This window comes from Aplidium turbinatum, chromosome 11 (assembly GCF_918807975.1).
Source record: "Aplidium turbinatum chromosome 11, kaAplTurb1.1, whole genome shotgun sequence".
Taxonomy (NCBI): Eukaryota; Metazoa; Chordata; class Ascidiacea; order Aplousobranchia; family Polyclinidae; genus Aplidium; species Aplidium turbinatum.
This window is the reverse complement of record NC_137482.1, coordinates 1,200,243-1,217,767: the sequence shown is the minus strand read 5'-3', so window position 1 is coordinate 1,217,767 and position 17,525 is coordinate 1,200,243. Positions and strand designations below refer to the sequence as shown.

General features: G+C 38.1%; 1 protein-coding gene across 1 annotated transcript; it reads left to right on the top strand.

The window, feature by feature from the left end:
• Nucleotides 1–2,345: 2,345 nt before the first annotated feature.
• LOC145779978 (uncharacterized) lies at nucleotides 2,346–16,511 on the top strand. Its single transcript, XM_082591670.1, has 9 exons — nucleotides 2,346–2,441; nucleotides 3,758–3,843; nucleotides 6,064–6,171; nucleotides 8,086–8,203; nucleotides 9,126–9,305; nucleotides 10,233–10,335; nucleotides 10,597–10,751; nucleotides 15,090–15,262; nucleotides 16,171–16,511. Exons 1-9 carry the CDS (start codon nucleotides 2,384–2,386, stop codon nucleotides 16,393–16,395), a joined length of 1,206 nt encoding a protein of 401 aa, XP_082447796.1. The 5' UTR covers nucleotides 2,346–2,383; the 3' UTR covers nucleotides 16,396–16,511.
• Nucleotides 16,512–17,525: the final 1,014 nt, after the last annotated feature.

Here is a 17,525-nt window from a genome sequence, read left to right as displayed (position 1 = left end):
AACCAATGTTGAAACAATGTAATCGCCGTTTCTGATTCGTTTTAACGGTGAACGATATTGAAACTATCTGCAAACGACAACTTTTTCTGGTTAGGTAGGATCCCAACATCTTTCTCGTTGCTGCAAAAGAGCATAGTTAAACCTGTGTTGTTTGTTTAAATAGCTTACAAAACGACCTAGAGCCGCAAACTGGTCGTTTAGGACATTGACAGTGGACGTAGCCACTCGGTCGCAAATGCGCGCAAACAGTTTGTGAGATCACCAACACAATTGTCACATGTGGCCTTGCAGGGTTGCAATCGTATACAAGCAGGAGATAAGCAAATGAAAAATTTGTTGCTCTGCCTTTGGCAACACACTGAGACGCACGAGTTGGTCAGAGCTGGCTTGTCGAGCAAGACGACCTCAACAAACCAGGGTGAACCAGATTCTGAGGCACATTTCATCACGACTTTTTGAGTTTCAATTATTTCTTTATGACTTTGATAAATTTTCTCTGTTTGCAAACAGCCACGTATCGTTTTTTCAATATTTTTTTTTCTCAGTTCAAAAGGTTAATATTTCCTCTGTTGTTATTCGATCTGCTTTTATGTTAATAAAGCTAAAAAATAAAAGATCTTTCCAGAGAGTTTCAAACCATCTTCAATGTAATCCACAAGGATGTTTCCAAATGTCAAACATTAATAAGAACTCAGACGGAAAAATCCACTATTTTCACATGGATTTAACGTCTGCAGACGTTGAATCAATGTAAAAGTGACCGGGTTTGCTGTCTGGAAGTAAAAAAATGAACTAGACACTGATGTTCCTCAACTTCTGTTCTCGATGTAATTGAGGATAAAAAGTTGCACATGGATCCTTCATTTAGGATGCAAGCGAATAATTCAACATAAGAAGTAAACAAAATCAGTCAAATTCAGAAACTTGTATGAGTTATTGATAAAGCTTTCGGCTCCATTAAGGTGGCTTCTTCAGTATCTTATTCAAATACAATATACGTATACGCTCACGATCGAGCTTTCGCAATGCAAGAACAAGGTTTAGTCCAGTAACACACTGGCATAGAGCCATTCTTAGGGTCACCGGTTCAAACGTAAAAGTTGCTCAGCAATGTTGTTCTTCCTGAAATGTTGTATACAGCCGAGAAAACAGAAAAATATGACAAGTGTAAATTTTGTCAAGTACTAAATTCCACACAAAGTTAATCAAACCCGGCCTCATGTTTCGAGGTAACAAAACTACGTTTCATGCTTTTAATAATTTTATTGTTGGGACTAAAGTCCTTAATTCAGTTGCTTTAAGAGCCATATTTCACCATGATCAGGAAACTGCTTGAAATATTGATTTTGAATTACACAAATGTTTTGCAGACATCAAAATAATACATTTCAAATTCTGCGAAACATTCTCGAATTAGCTGCATTGGTGTGCAACAATCATGTTAGCCATACGTCATGCAGCAGGAAACAATATTTATAGTTGTTGAAATAACTTATGTAAGGTCGCCAAGAGGTTGATGAACATTGTTCTATATTGAATAGTTTACAATTAAATACTATAATTTCTTTAACACAACTGTGAAAACCACAATGGGTTTTTCGTATGTCCAAATGACGGCAGCTAATTTTAAACAAATTGCAGCGATCTGTGAAGCGCTTGTCAATCAAGAAAGCGTTTGGATTGAAATATCTATATAGGTCGTTTGAAAACAATAAATGCTTGAAACTTTAAAACAAGATTTTTTAAGCTAAAAAGTTGTCAGTGGTGACTTCGTTGTGACTTTATGACGTACAAACACGTCACATTCCTTGAGGTTTTGACTTTGACGAATTGTGAAACCGAAATTGTTCAGGTTTGCCTTTCAGATTTGTTAATATCCAACAATTTCAGTATAGTTCAAAAAAATCAGTCAAAGCTTTGCTAAATTATCAAGTTAGAAGCTTAGTTTCTGTCACACGGAAATTTTAGAAAATAAAATGTTGCTTTTTCTCAGATTTACGACAATAATTTCTACTTTTATCTTTTTCATAAAAATGATTTGTGGTTTTGGGATAAAAATAATTCCTGTGCCAATTTAGTGCCAAGTCATCAGGAAGCAATTACCTTTGCACGATCTCGACCGAATACCTCGAAATTGAAAATGTGCCAGTTCGCAAGCATAAGCAATCTTGTTGGTACATTAGCAATGTATTACATAAGAATAACGTATAAAAACGTATGAAATATGTCGCATTACCAGAAGGTTTGCTCACTGATTCTGTTTTGAGAAAAACACTCATTTAGTCACGTGATTAGATAAGCATTCTTAAACCAAATCGTGCTGAGATATTTAGTTTGAAAATAATTTTGCTCATTCTGCTGACTTGCCTCAGGATAAGGAAAAATGGGCGTCCTACCTTGTCTTCTGCTCATGGTCGTTGCGGTTGCCACTACAACCAACGGTAAGTTAAAACAAACAAGTTTGCTCAAGGTATAGAAGCAGACAAACATAACACAAAGGAAATGAACTATAAACTAACCTATATCAAGGATAATAACTTACCTCTTCAGACTAAGCAAGTTTATAAAGAAACAGAGTAGACAGCATCACACTAAATCAGACAATCAATTTATTGTATAGAGCGTTCGCCACACCAGTGTGGCTTCGTCAGTACAGTCTTATTCAAATAGAATAAAACTGATTCTCATGAAGAAACGTTTGTGCAAAAGAATAAAAGTGAATGCCAGGTAACTAGTTGCAAATGAAGGTATAGTTTGTAGTGATGACAGCTTCAGCATGTCTGGCAGTGGGAAAACAAGTTAAGGTCTTGCGACCGTGCCATAAACTGATTGTCCTGCTTTGGTATCATGCACGTTATAACGTCCGAGTTTTGTCGCTTCTACCTTTTTCTAAACCTCTGCTATGTTTGTCATATATTGTTTTTTCGTTGTGATGGTCAGAAATAAAAACAAACTGAACTGAAAGGTCGGAAGCAGAGTTGTTAAAAAATGGAATGTTCAGATTATTATCTGTAATCGCTGCATGTGCGGTAGGTTCCTGAACAAATGTTAAACTACGAAGCGTAATCTTTTTCAGAAGGTTTGCTTTAAGTTTACTTTCTCACTCATTCAATCATGGCCACCTAAAGATACGGCCTGATTTGTCACATTTTGCAGAAATTTCCAGGTTTTTCTAACTTTGAGCAAACGTTTAAATAAATTTTTCTAAAAATTATATTCTTACGCTTTCTTTATTCTTTTCCCCAGATGACACAATAGGTTTCAACATTCTCACATGTTGAAAAGCAAAGAAAATTTGATTTCGAAGATTTTAGTCAGACTGTTAATTTTCAATAACAGTCTGATTTAGCGTTTTTCAACTTACTTTTTCTCATTTACTACTGCTTCCCCAAGGCAACAAAAAAGTTTTATGTCATTAGGAAACCACAAAAAGTAAAAACATCTCAAAAAATGTCAGTCAAGCACTAGCAGTAGCTGTAATCAAAATCTGCAAAATGTGACAAATCAGGCCGGATCTCCAGGTGGCCATGATTCAATGAAGTAAAAATGTTTTGTTGTTGTAAGTATAATTGCTCAGCCGATGCGCAGTCGGGTTTTGAAAACTAAGTTTTTGTTGGTATTTTGCTGCAATTTCCATCAACGAAGTAAAGTGGGCATCGTTTATATCATTATCATCGTCATTTATATGATCATCATCATCACCTAAGTATTTTCCAATATCTCAAATTAATCATTGTTTTGTGCTGACAATGTTTAGGTTTGCAATGCTGGACTTGCAGAAGAGCTTCTTCTCTCGAAGCCTGCATCGCTTCCCAGACATTAGAGACGTGCAAATCAAACGAGGTATCTCAGTTTCTGTGATAGAGAACTTGTGATAAAGAACTACTTGAAAGGTTCAAAAGTCATAAAGGACTTTTGTATTACTATTGTCATACAAATATTGAATTCATTTTGGTACATGCTAAAAATCAAACGAGTATTTGGCAGCACTGGTAGCAGAAATGATTTCGTAACATTTTAAGTGAACTCAGGAAGGCTGCAGTGGTTTGACCCTATTCGGACTAAGCTATTTTTGTGAGGTAATGGCCTGACGTGTGGACTTATTCCATCCACACTTTCATTTGCTAATAACTTTTGCTATAAAAACGTTACGAGGTTACTTTTTTCGCAAAGTTAAAGCAAAATTATTGACAAACTGGTTAAAATTTTAAGTGGACACACATACTCTACCAGTTATTTGCTATTGCTTTTTTGCAAAAAGTAGTCATTTCTTTTTTAATTTTTCTGATGTCTCCGTCATAATCTCCTGAAATCGTTAATATCTTGGTAAAAGGCACACGGTCCAGTCATGCATGTAATTCGAAATGGTCAGTAGTCATGTAGGTCACGCAGTAAATCTTGGAAGTCACAAAACAATACATATGTTTGCAAACTTCCTTGTACAAGATGATAAAGTTTTTCAGATGACCTGGCAATTTTAGGAGTAGGGTGTCAAAAACTGCTGATAACTAAAAAACTATACTACACAAAAATGTCATTTTATTACTAAAACAAAGATGAATAATTTTTAGGAAAAGTCATAAAACTTCAGCTAATTTGAGCGAGTAACTTTTATGTAATCGATGAAAGTTTTAGGTATGGACGGAACCCGTCCACCCGTTAGTCCGAATAGGGTTGAGACTCAGTGATTACACTTTGGCAATTTGGCTTTTCATAAAACAACTGTCATTCAAAGAACTATAACGTACATTTAGCCCAGCGTTCAAAATCAAACTTTCATCTGCCTCTAAGTCCAGTCATTATTATAGGTTCGCGGGTTGACGTTGGCAAGGCTTGTGTAATGTGTAGTCTACATAGCTGGCTATGGCTCGCAATAAGATCCATAGAAGTGAAGACTCTTCTTGCCTTTGCATCAATTCAAGTAAAATTACTAACCACCAGGAACAAGTCTAAATAAGATTGAAAAAATCAAATACCGGTAACGATAATAAAAAAGAGGCCTGACCAAATTTAGTCAATTTAACTGCCGTACTTCGATAGCGCCATGAAAATGAATGAAACTTTCAGAACAAGTTTTATGCAACAGCAATTCGTGGAAGCATTTCGTCGTCGTCGTCGTCGCAAGCAACTCACGTAGCAAGCGTCACAAGCAACACCTTTGCAAAGCATCAATCACAAAGAGACATCCAGTCAGTTATGAAGCCACAAACAATAAAATCGATTTCATCGTTTAATCAATTCTAGAGGAAAGGCTTTTTGCAAGTTGTTATGAATTCCTTGAGTAAGATTGTCGTTGATAATAATCTTGTGGGGTTTTCCTTCTTTTGCTTAATGAGAGCTTTTTGGTTGTTGAGAGACTCTGAGTCTCTGGCTAAAAAAGAATAATTTAGGCTTTCTGTCTAGGGGTATGATTGCCTACAAAATTAAACAAGTTTAATGTAATGTAAAGGTCCCATACTCAGATACTGAGCTTTAGGGAATGAGAAGATAAGGTTCTCTTTATACTAAGCCTTCGGCACTAAGGAGAGTAGGGTGGCCAGTTTGTAATGTAAAAGTATATTTATGGTTAGATCAGAATTATAAACTCCTATTCGGGAAATTAATAATTATCTTGTCTAACTCTAACCAATTTAGTTTATCGACCGGTGTCAGAAAAGCGACATTCTCCGGTCGTGAATTTACCTTCTCCTTCTGAAGTCGTTCGGTCTGTTCTCTGTGAAAGTCTCCTCTGAGTGTATTTTTTAATTCTCGCTTATTTCATAATATCCTATAGTGCCTTTTATCAGTAATATGGTGGGAGTTATGAAAGCGAAACGGTTACACAGTTATGTCGCTTCAGAAATACGGATGTGGTGAGCTAATCGTGAGAGTGGCTTTTGTTAACAGGAAGCGTGACCTAAGTTTCGTCAGAGCAGAATTTAGGTTTTGAATTTGCAGCGATGAACTGCATTTTGCAAATTTGATAAGTCTCGGTTAAATGTTCTCAAAATTTAAATTTGTGAGCTAAAAACATGGTACATGTTACAATCTTACCGGCATTTCACCATGTATTCCTTCGCGCAGGATTCTTGTGAGACAGTTGAGGGAAGATTTGGCAACGTGCTATCACCGCGATATTCAGTGAAGAAAGGTTGCAAGCGCTCCACCCAATGCTACACCAATCAGAACAAGGTACGTTTGAAGTATATACTGATGAACGAGTTGATTGACAGCTGTGTGCGTGTTAGTTCATTACCTAATCACAAAGCTTTCCCTAACCCTATCTTGAGGTTTAAAATTGAAAAGGGAACCCGCCAAGAATACATTTTATTTCCTTCTCTATGGCGCCTCATTGCCTCCAACTCTCGACGAGAGGAAGGAACTTAACGATGATGATTCAATATATAGGCTACACAAAACTGATCATACGAAAAGCAGGTTAAATCACTCCAGCATTGTAGTCAAAGCAAGTGGTAGAATTGATTCGTAATTGAAGATATGCAAATGACACTACCCTTTTCGCCGAGAGTGCACAAGATCTTGAAGAATTAACTTTCAAAAGTGAAAAGAAAAGAGAAAAGCTGATTTAAAATTCAACATCAAAAAGACAAAAACTATGATAACTGAAAAGCGGATAACATTATTACGAAGATCCACAATAAAGAAATGGAAACGGTAAAGGAATTTGTATTTCTAGAGTTTAAAATAAGCTGGGAGTGTTATCACACACCAGGGACAGAAAGAAGAATGACCTTGGGGAAAATGCATTGGTTAAAATAAATAGGGTTTGAAAAAACAAAATTATCAAACTAGAAACAAAACAGAAGTTGATCAAAAGTATAACATTTCTAATTACAACTTACGGATGTGAAACATGGACAATGAATAAAGCAGATACGAAAAATATTGAAGCTTTTGAATTATGTTGTTGGAGAAAGATGCTGCGAGTTCCTTGGAGAGCAAAAACAACTAATGAGAACATCTTTGGACCAAATTAAACGAGACATAGCCCTAATAGCTAGAATAGTCAAGCAAAAACTTCCATATTTTGGCCACACAATGAGAAACGCATCATTGAAAAACACAACGTGTTTGGTTTGGTCAGCGGAGGAAGAGGAAAGGGCCGTCCCAAGAGATGGCTTGACACAGTGACGAATGACAGCTAGATGGGCATGGCAAGGCTGAAGGAGGTTGCGAGAAATCAAGAGCTGTGGAGGGAAGTGATTTACAAAGTGACCGAGAGTAGAAATCGACTGAACGGACTAACCTTGTAGGTGGATTTATTGGTGACTGGTTACTCTCTCCAGAATGGCTGCTTGATTCGAAGACCGTTAAGATCACTTCACACTATGCCGTCCAAGAAAGCTTTCTCAGTGTTTGATTGGTTGATTGTTTTCATTTATTAGCAAACAATAATAAGCAATGGAAAAAAGGCTCGGCACACAATAAAACTTAAGACGATTTTGAAATATGCCGGTCAACTACACAAGAAACGCCGCCTTAGTCCACCCCGTTAGCTTAGTGGTTACTCGCTCGACTCAAGATCACGCGGCGCTGGTTCGACTCTCGTGGTGTGCGCTTGAGCAACGCATTTCAGGACTGCTCTCCATTTAGCGGCACTTACAGTAATGAATGGAATAATTCTCCGGCAACAACACTTCAACAATCTGAAAACTTCACTCTGCCAATCTCGGTAACCGGCCCTGCGTCAAGAGCTTCTACAAGTATACGAAACTACCAGGAATAACCTATCAAGGCTTTGTCAGTCCGAGGATGAAGACTCAAACCAACTAACCAACCAACCAAAGAAACGAATTGCTGGATTGTTGCTTCGTCCTGTCATCTACAGAAGCCAGTGTTTTGGGATCTTTAAGTTTTTAGATAAACACTTTACGAGCATAAAGTCCATCAATCACGTTAGTTCGAATAATTTTTGATTACCAAAATAAAAATCATTGCTGGACATAAGATTTCAAAAGTTTAGAAATAGGTAGAAGCGACAAAATGCGTACGTTAAAGGTTGCTTGAAACCAAAATAACACACTAAGTAAAAAGGTGTTGGCACTGTCAAGATATGGGTATAATTATGATGGTGTGTTGTTTCAGAATATACTTCCATCGTTCCAAGCTACCTTGTGCAACAATAATCTGAAGTTCTCGCTCTGCCGATGCTGCTGTGAGGAGGATGGATGCAATGATGGTGGATTACAATGCTTAGAGAATGGTGGGGGACAAGTTTTGAACATTAAAGAACAGTAATAAAATTAAGTGCTCAGTGTAGTAACAATATAGAACATCCTACAAAATGACGACAAATGCAAAAAATCTGAATGAAGCAGCTTTAGCAGCGAAAGCAGCAAAAGCAGTGAAAGCCTATATGCTGTACACAGTCATCAACTGGCATCGTCATCAACTTCTAGCAAGTCATTTAGTGTCTTGTAAAGACACAGTCGTGATCTTTCAGAAGGTTTCGAACTCACGTCCTTTCGGTGTACGGTCGATTGGTCGACAGACATTTGGTCGACAGGACATTTGGTCGACAGGACGTTTGGTCGACAAGACGTTTGGTCGACAGGACGTTAGGTCGACAGAACGATTTATTTTAAGGTTAGGGTTAGGGTTAGAATTAGGGTTAGGTTAGGGTTAAGGTTAGTTAACTAACCCTAACCCGAAAATGAATCGTTCTGTCGACCTAACGTCCTGTCGACCAAACGTCCTGTCGACCAATTGTCCTGTCGACCAATTGTCCTGTCGACCAATTGTCCTGTCGACCAACTGACCGGGTACCGTCCTTTCAAACCTTGTGCAGGAGCACTCAGGAGTCTAATTAGAGGGTTCCATGTCTTCGGACTGAGAAGGCCTTGTTGTAAGCTCAATGCTGGCAGTTTGCTTACTTGTAGATACTTTGATCCACTGACGTAGGTTTGGTCACTGAGGTTGGCAGAGTGAGGTTGCCTCTTGTTTTTCAGCGCTGCTGTGTTATGTTTGCAATCTTTAGACCATGTTTACAAAAATTAAATTACTCAAAAAGTGAATTATTATTTCAGAAAGTTTAAGTTGTGTATATATTAAGTACGCTGCTGTATTTAATTTTGGTTGATACTGCCAGCTTCCTGCAACATTTCAAACTCGTTTTATTGATAAAGCTTGCAATGGAAGAAGAAGGATCTTGCATGGAAAGATTGATTGCAATAAAGGAAATTCTCCTGGATCAAGATGTATAGCAGAATGCACTCAGCCGCTATATCAAGTTTTTCCATCGGAACACAACACCAGCACTTGTAACGACAGTGGATCTTGGAGCAACCCGACGCCGTGTTGCGCTCGTAAGTGAAAATGTAAACAATTAAAGCGCTGTGATTGTTGCGTCGGGAACCGGCTCAGATGTTAGCTCTTCTTCGGCAAAAGCATTGAGACTCATGTCCCTTGTCGGTTCAATTATACGAGGAAAACCATGAAAATTATCATGTTTCTTTCCAGACAACTACTCTATTTGATCCAGATCTTTACCAGATCGGGTATAGATCTGACCAGATCTTTACCAGATAAAGTTGCTGTCTAGGTTAATTCTTTTGTCATGTTTAATTAATATTTGTGGAATTTTAATTTGATTTCATGAACCTTGCTATGCAGATCAGTTGTTCAGATGCTTGACAAGGGCTGACAGATGTTATTCACCCGTAACTGTTTGCAACTTATAGTTTATGTTGATACATTACGTTAAATGCCATGTTGTAGTTGTTTGGTTTTATCCGCTTGTTGTTCATCAAAGTTACTTCTCCTCCAAAGTAGTTAGGGCCGTTGAGAGGATAATTTGTACCTGATACCAATGTGGTCCTCAGGCCCCAAATCAGAGCACTTTTTTAAAAAAATGCCCTATACAATATTGCAATAATACCTGATGGTTTCTTCAAGATCTGGGCCATTTAAAAACGATGCGGACCCCTAACATCGTTCCGGCCCCTGGTACAAAAGTGCTCCCTGAATCTCCCTGTCAAAGCTACTGGAAGTTAAGAAATATTCTATTAAAGATTTTCCAAATAAGCAGACATCATAAAAATAAACTATTTTTTTGATACGACTCAAACTAACTTCGACATTCTTACATAGACTTACTAGGCTACTTTAAATTGAAAAATTATGACATAGGCCTAATAAAGATGCTGCAGTTGAATGTCACAGTGGCAAAATCTTGAAACGCTTTGAAAGTATTAGTAAGTGGTTACTTACTAATATTTAGTGTTATGTTACAGGCCCATGTCCTCCATACGCGTTGGCAGATATTGTGTCTGTCTTCCACGCTTCATCTTTACACATGTGGCATCAGATGAGCAGAATTTCTTTCCTTTCTGCAGAGTAAGTCCATTCAATCTATTCTTGCTATTCACACGACCCTGCTGCTCTTGACTTGCTTTTGAAAAATAGTATTCAGCGTGTTTTTTTTGTGAATTACTTTGGCATGCTTTGACAGAATGCTCGCTTACCCGAAGGCACATTTGTTACTTTCCAAAAGTTTGCCACGCAAAGCTACTACAATTTTTTCTAATAATCCAGATAGCCCTTAGAACTTTATGCGATGCATAGTTTCTCACTAACCTGCCTTTTAAATCAATCTAGGACTACAATCATTGGACCAGATGCAATCAAGTACGGAGGCTTTTACTACAGCGGAAAACCAAACCCAGAATCAGCGGTGCACTTCGACGAATACGACGACAACCAACTAAAGATGCAATTGTTGTTTTTAAAACGAGTCAAGTTCAGCAACACAGGTGAATATAAGCCCAATTAGATTTGCTGTGAATGTATCTGTTGAATTTTTACAGACTTCTTTAAACAAAAATACAGAAAAATTCAAAGTGAAATGTTGTAACCGTTTGCGCTAGTATTAGGGGGGTGTGTTAATTGTCGATTCATACCGTACGCTGCTAAAAATTTGTGGAGCAGTATCAAAATCTAGAATATTTATGAAAATTCGACATACGATCCCCCTAACCCCCATGTACATGCCCCCTGAATATAAGGTACCCCTATTTTCAGAAAAATATGAGATTGTTGGCCTTTTCACCCACTATACTTGCGTTTTAGTGGTATTTATCTTACTCATATGTGGCTTTTCGGGGTCCGTGTGTTCAAATATGACATTAGAAAATTCCTAAGAATTTTCAATATGGCGGTATTTCAATATGGCGGCCAAAATGGGGCTTGGAATGGGTACTTTTGTAAATTTTGACTAAACATAGTTGTGTGATATGTCGATATATAAGTTTTCGAGGGCGTAGAATACGAATTTCATCCCAAAAGTAGGCTTATTCTTTCCTGGCATGCGCAATGAATATACCTGAGTACATTTGTGGTACCTGATAAGGTACCACAAATGGGAAAATGTCACATGGAGGTATATATATCTCCATGGCCATTTATTCCAGTGTAACTACTGCACTGATGAGACCGGGAGGTCGAAACGGTGTACACTGTCTGCAGTTACCTGAGTATTTATATATGTTCATACTGATGAATTATGCTTGTTATTTTGCATTGTGTTTTGCAATATCCTCAGGATATGCAGAGTATCGACAGATCGCGCCAGACGGCTGTCTTAGAAAAATCATACTTGGAAGAGAAAGCAGAGATAAGTGGCTCCTCCGAAAAATCAGCTGAAGAAAACCGAAGCGAGCATGAAGTAAGTGATTCCGAGGAAGTTTCAAGAGGACACAGAAAGAAACGAAAGCTTAATTTTGGTCCCAGTATATCTGATGAACATGATGACATGCCAGCGCAGTATCGTCACATCCGTTTAGGTGAACGAAAAGTGCGTCCAGAGATTTACGAGGCAATGGACAATTTAAAAAGCGTCAACCACATGTCAGAAACACAGGCGGCAGCGGCCGTTGTGACCATCGGCAATAAGGTTTATGGTCGAAAATGGAAACTTCATAATGAGTCTCCGATGAAATAGACAGAGATACGTTGCCTGATAAGCGCAACGTTAAACAGGTGGGGCGAAGTTTAGAAACTTTGGCGTTAGATGAAATCGTAAAACAGATGATGGACAGCGATGAAAAATCTACAGTTACGTATGCAGATGACGGATCAAAAAAGCAAGGAGCTGGGTCCTTCTCAGTTCAAGGTGTAACGGTAAATGGCATGTTTCGACCACTACCAACATTGCCAATTGCATACGAGACTCGTGAAAACCTAGCAGAACTGAAGATTGCCGTGTTAAATGTGTTATCAGCTGCTAGTGGAGTCAGCACCAAACTTCTGTTAATTCTTGACTTAATTCTTGACTTAATTCTCGCACAATCTAGAGGTAGAGAAACTTGTAGCTGAAAGACTTGAGACTGGGCACATCCCTGATCACCTCTTCTGTAATGTGCATCCAACATTGATATTCAATAGAATAATCACGAGGTTATGGGCAGAGATAGAGAACGCTCTTGGAAAGAACAAAATCTATTCAAAATTCCTCGTTGAAGCAAGTAATACACATTCAAGTGTGACCGAGCAAGCACTCGATTGCATAACAAGGCTCGTAAACCACGACTTCAATCATAAGCCTTGGAACAGAGCAGTGGATTTTTATATCTTCATAGCGCCAAAAAAGAATCTTTCCGTATGTTTAAAAGATGAAAGGTTTAATCGGTTGACGCTCACTTGCGCTGTAGTTGTTCACCATCTTCAAGACGTGAATAGATTTCTATAAAAATTTGAGCAAGTAACAAACCAGCTCGCTTGTATTGTAAGATGTTTTCTAGAACTAGATTTCATGAGAGTAATGTACGTTGTAGGAGCACTGACTGGATTGCTTCTGGTAGAACCTTTTCTATCCCTCACTACGGCAAAAACTACTAAGTATTCAAAGCTAACAGAAGCTTTCCAAACACTGAATAAAAACCTTCGTGAAACCGATGCTCAGGCTTTGTTCAATCTAGAACAGCCTGCATTCAACTTCATATCCCTGGAACGCTTCAACCAGACAACATACAGCCAAGATATCCGTAGGTTACTTAGTAAAGCAATAGAAGACACACGTTCTGAAGTGATTATGGTTCTTACTATGTTATTACCAAAACTAGCGGATGGTTTCCAACGCCACAAAGGGGACATATTTGGATTTGGACTTTCAGATGAGGTATCGGAGATTGCTCTGTCAAGAATGGATTCGAAAAACTAGAAAGTGCCTCTATACACAATCTGGATTCAGAACGGGCGGTAGGATTCATAAATTATGAACCCAAACAACGAGGCGCCAAGAACTTAAAGTTTGCGTCGACTGTTCAAGTAAAGGCCAAATCACAGGATTTGATAGAATCCAAATCTTCTGATTCATTCCGAGAATATGGCAACATTGCAAACTTTACGATTCCCGTCATAATGAAAGCCTGGGATGAGCAATAGAAGCATTTGCAACAACAGGGCCTCGCCGACAAAGAAATAGCTAATGTAGCACTTGATAAAAGACGAAATAATTATTTAAACAAACTGAAAAAACAAGGCGGTCCTTTTACGAAAGACTCTGATGTGGATGAGATTCTAAATAGTAATATAACAGAGATTGAGAAACAGAAGCGGTTATACCTCGAGATCAGATACGCCCGTGACACTGCACTCTCAGTTCCAAAACAAAGTGACATTTTTCGTTTATTGAAAGACCATAAAAAGTTGCCATCTTCTGTTTATGGAGCCAATATGAAAGCTTACCTGAGTAATTTGAATTGCAAAGCGGATGTTACGATGACTGATTTAAATTCTGTTCTTGACGGCATGAATCTAACAAAGAGCTGAATACTGTGTTTTATTCTAAATTACATATACATCATAAGTTTGAAAATATGTTGTTATTAGCTTATTTTTCGTTTAAAGAAATCATCAATTCGTATTCTACGCCCCCGAAAACCTATAATTCGACATATTACATGACTGTGTTTGGTTAAACTTTACGAAAGTACCCATTCTAAGCGCCATTTTGGCCGCCATATTGGATTACCATTATATTGGATTTTTGGAGGTAATTTCTAATGCCATATTTGAACTCACAGACCCCGAAAACCCCTATAGGAGCACCATAAATATCGCCAAAATACACGTCGTTTGGTGAAAAGGCTTAAAAATTCATATTTTGGGGAATTTATGGATACCCCCTTTTCAGGGGGCATGTACATGGGGGTTAGGGTGGTCCAATATGATAATTGTTTTCATATTCCGGATTTGGATACTACTCCACATATTTTAAGCACCGTACCACGTTGCGATCGTGAAATTCGTCAAATAACACACCCCCCTACTAGTATACTCACTCAAAGTGACCTAAACAATCAGGCAATTTATACTGTGAAAAGAACTCAGAAATGAAACTGAGGTGAAGAGTACAAAGCACTGATTTGATTGGAACGTCCTACGAGTAATCAAATCAGAGGCTTGTGCCTTGTACACGGAGATATTACGTCAACTAACTTAGGACTAGAACAGTATTTACAGTATGTTTCAACTTTTAAAATCAACTTGCGGTAAAAAAATACTTTATCATGATTGTTGATATAATTTACAGAATATTTTAATTCTGTTAAAACAAGGAATTACCTTATCTACTAGAAGAGTCTGTCCTGCCACTGTTACAAGCCAGACAGCAAATCAACCGTTCTGTGACAACAGGTTGTAAAACGATTAATTTGCGTCTACAGACGTTGAATTAATGTAAAAAAACGGTTGATTTGATGTGTAGGAAGTTTTTAATTGAACAATCACCTGTCGTGGCTCTTCTCATTCTATTACGAAATATGTTTCAAGTAAGCCTACTTCTTACTTTCATCATCATCATCCTTATGTTCCTTCCTCGTATTGAGGGTTTGAGACAATACGTCATTGTTCTCGACCATGGGCTTGTCGCCATGTCGTCATGACTTGTCCTATTGCACTTTCGTAATTCAATTTAATTCACAAACTTCTTATTTCAATAAAATACAAGTCATTCACATTATTGATGAAGGTTAAAAGATGAATAGCCGAAAACGTTTAAAGGTTCTTTGCATCTTGCTAAACACTGTTTGGTTTTCTTTGCTTATGATGCAACAAAGTAACCTCTCTACTAAAATTGCGTCATCCGCTAGATGACGGCAAAGTGAACACAGGAGCGGCATTGCGGTACGCGTACGACAACATGTTTAGCCCGGAACGAGGCGCTCGCCCGCAAGTTCGTAAGTTCGTGCTCATTATGACAGACCGAAACTCCGACGATGACGTCATGGAACCAGCGCGACTTCTGAGAAGCATCGGAGTTAAGGTTGTGACGTGACAAGTTGCACTATTACAAATTGTTTTTCTTATATAGAGATAAAATAGTTCATTTATGACTTAATTAATCGATCAAATTCGTTCTTTCATTTATTTATCAAACTTATGAAGTACACAGCACATCACAAGCAACTACTCTGCTGGTAAGGTCTGCCATGTTGCAAGCACTGCTTTTCGATCACAAGCTTGGTCATTACAAAAAACGTCCATGATTTGCCAGAGGATCCATGATGTCAAGTGGAATGGTCGCGAGAGACGACTTGTCATTCCAACTCAAACAACAATTCTGCGTTCAAGTTGATAACAGAACTGAAGTTTCAGTGCCTGACATGTTTAGCAGTGGTTGTTGATAAATAATATTATAAACTGTAAATACTTGGACGGGTTTAAGGCAGTGGTTCTCAACTGGGGTGCTGTGGCACCCAAGGGTGCCATTTACGTTTCGCAAGGGTGCCGCAAGTTATGACAGTACAGTAGCGTTATCAAATATGCGCCCAAACATTGAAAGGATTTGCGCTAAAACTCACTGACTTTGTTTGAAACGAACTTCATTAAATTGTACATGATATGATACGGAACTGTAATTAGTTTTGTTTTTGCGAAAACTCTTTTTAAAATTATTTTTATGTAATGCAGAAACTTTTTGGTTTGACTGTGGGTGCCGCCCAGTTATTTGGTTGTTTGCAGGGTGCCCTAAGCCGAAACTGGTTGAGAGCCACTGGTCTAGCAATTGACCTATAGTTTGATGACATTGATTTACTGTTTTTACACGTTGCTAAAACGTGTTGTTGGAACGCGAAACCACTAAATATTTCTGGATCAAACAACTTACGATGGATTTGTCTCTGACCAAATCAGAGTCTCTTAAATTTAATAAAAACTTCTTCCTCCTAACAGATCGTAGTGATGGGGATGCACGAAGGAGAGGCCAGGATGAACAGGACTGAGTTTGATGAGATGACCAATCGTGAACAAGGATTCGTCTACATGCCAGACCAGGATGTTGATCAAGTAGGACAAGGACTGTTGGATGAGTTTTATGGAAACTTCTGCAAAAATCCCTGTGAGCATGTCCTCCAAATGGACGGAGGAGTGGAGAATAATGAAGACGAAGAAGTTTAATATATTTAAAACTTCATAAAGCGATAACACTGCAACACTCTTTTTAAACAATGTTGAACTGCAAAATGATTATTTGCAATTTGTGAACATTTATAGACAAATAAAATTTTAATGATTCATGTCAAAATTGCAATGTAGAACAATGGTTCCCAACTGACGTTAGACGTAAATGTTTTCCGGACACAAAAGATCTTCCTTTCCCCCAAGCTAATCTAAAAATGGAAACATAAGCGTTGCAAAATTGTTATTACACTGTAAAACTCATTTTTACGCTTGGCCGATCCAATGATGCTAAACTGACATGTCTCGCATTCATTGATACGGCACAATTGTTTTTAATAATAACAGATAACTTTTTTAATTTTGAAACCTAAATTTTGTGCTGTTTTTAATTGTTTTGTCACAAAACGCGCCTAGCTTTTAAAAAGTTTTGAAACACAGTGTTTCCAAATGTAGAATTTTGTCCCCAACTAGGGAACAAATCATAATTGTTGGGGACAAATATTTGGAATGAAAAAGTTGAGGTTCCGGAAAAAAGGAGCGAAAGGTGATGACTGTCATGGACATTTCCTAAAATTGAAGTTTGAGAGAGCACAGATCTTGCTTTAAGCTTATTCAGAAAAGGGTGCGAAAACTGCGGTTCGGAATGGGACGAAGCGTGGCCACCTAAAGATACGGCCTGATTTGTCACATTTTGCAGAAATTTTCAGATTTTGCCAACTTTTGGCGAATGTTTAACTCTTTCATGCCTGGGCGAGGGCATCTCATGCCTTACGAAATTTTAAACGCTGAGAACCATACGATAAAACTATTCTTAAAAGCTAAAATTTCATGACTTTGTCACAAAGTTCATACGCATATTGGAGATGCTACTCAAAAATTTGTATCTCAGATACTTTTTGAAATACAACGTGGTTTATGACACCTTGTCAGAAACATTTTTGCAGTTTGCTCTTTTTAGGAGCAAAAGTTTTCTCCTGTTGTTTCTTTATGCACTGGTGTTACGCGCTGGTGCATAGCACGTGCCCAGCTTGGATAATTGAATCTTTTATATAAACATCACCCTATTTGCATTGATTCAACGCCAGTAGACGTCAAATTATTATGAGCGTCTCCTTTTCGTGCGTCGC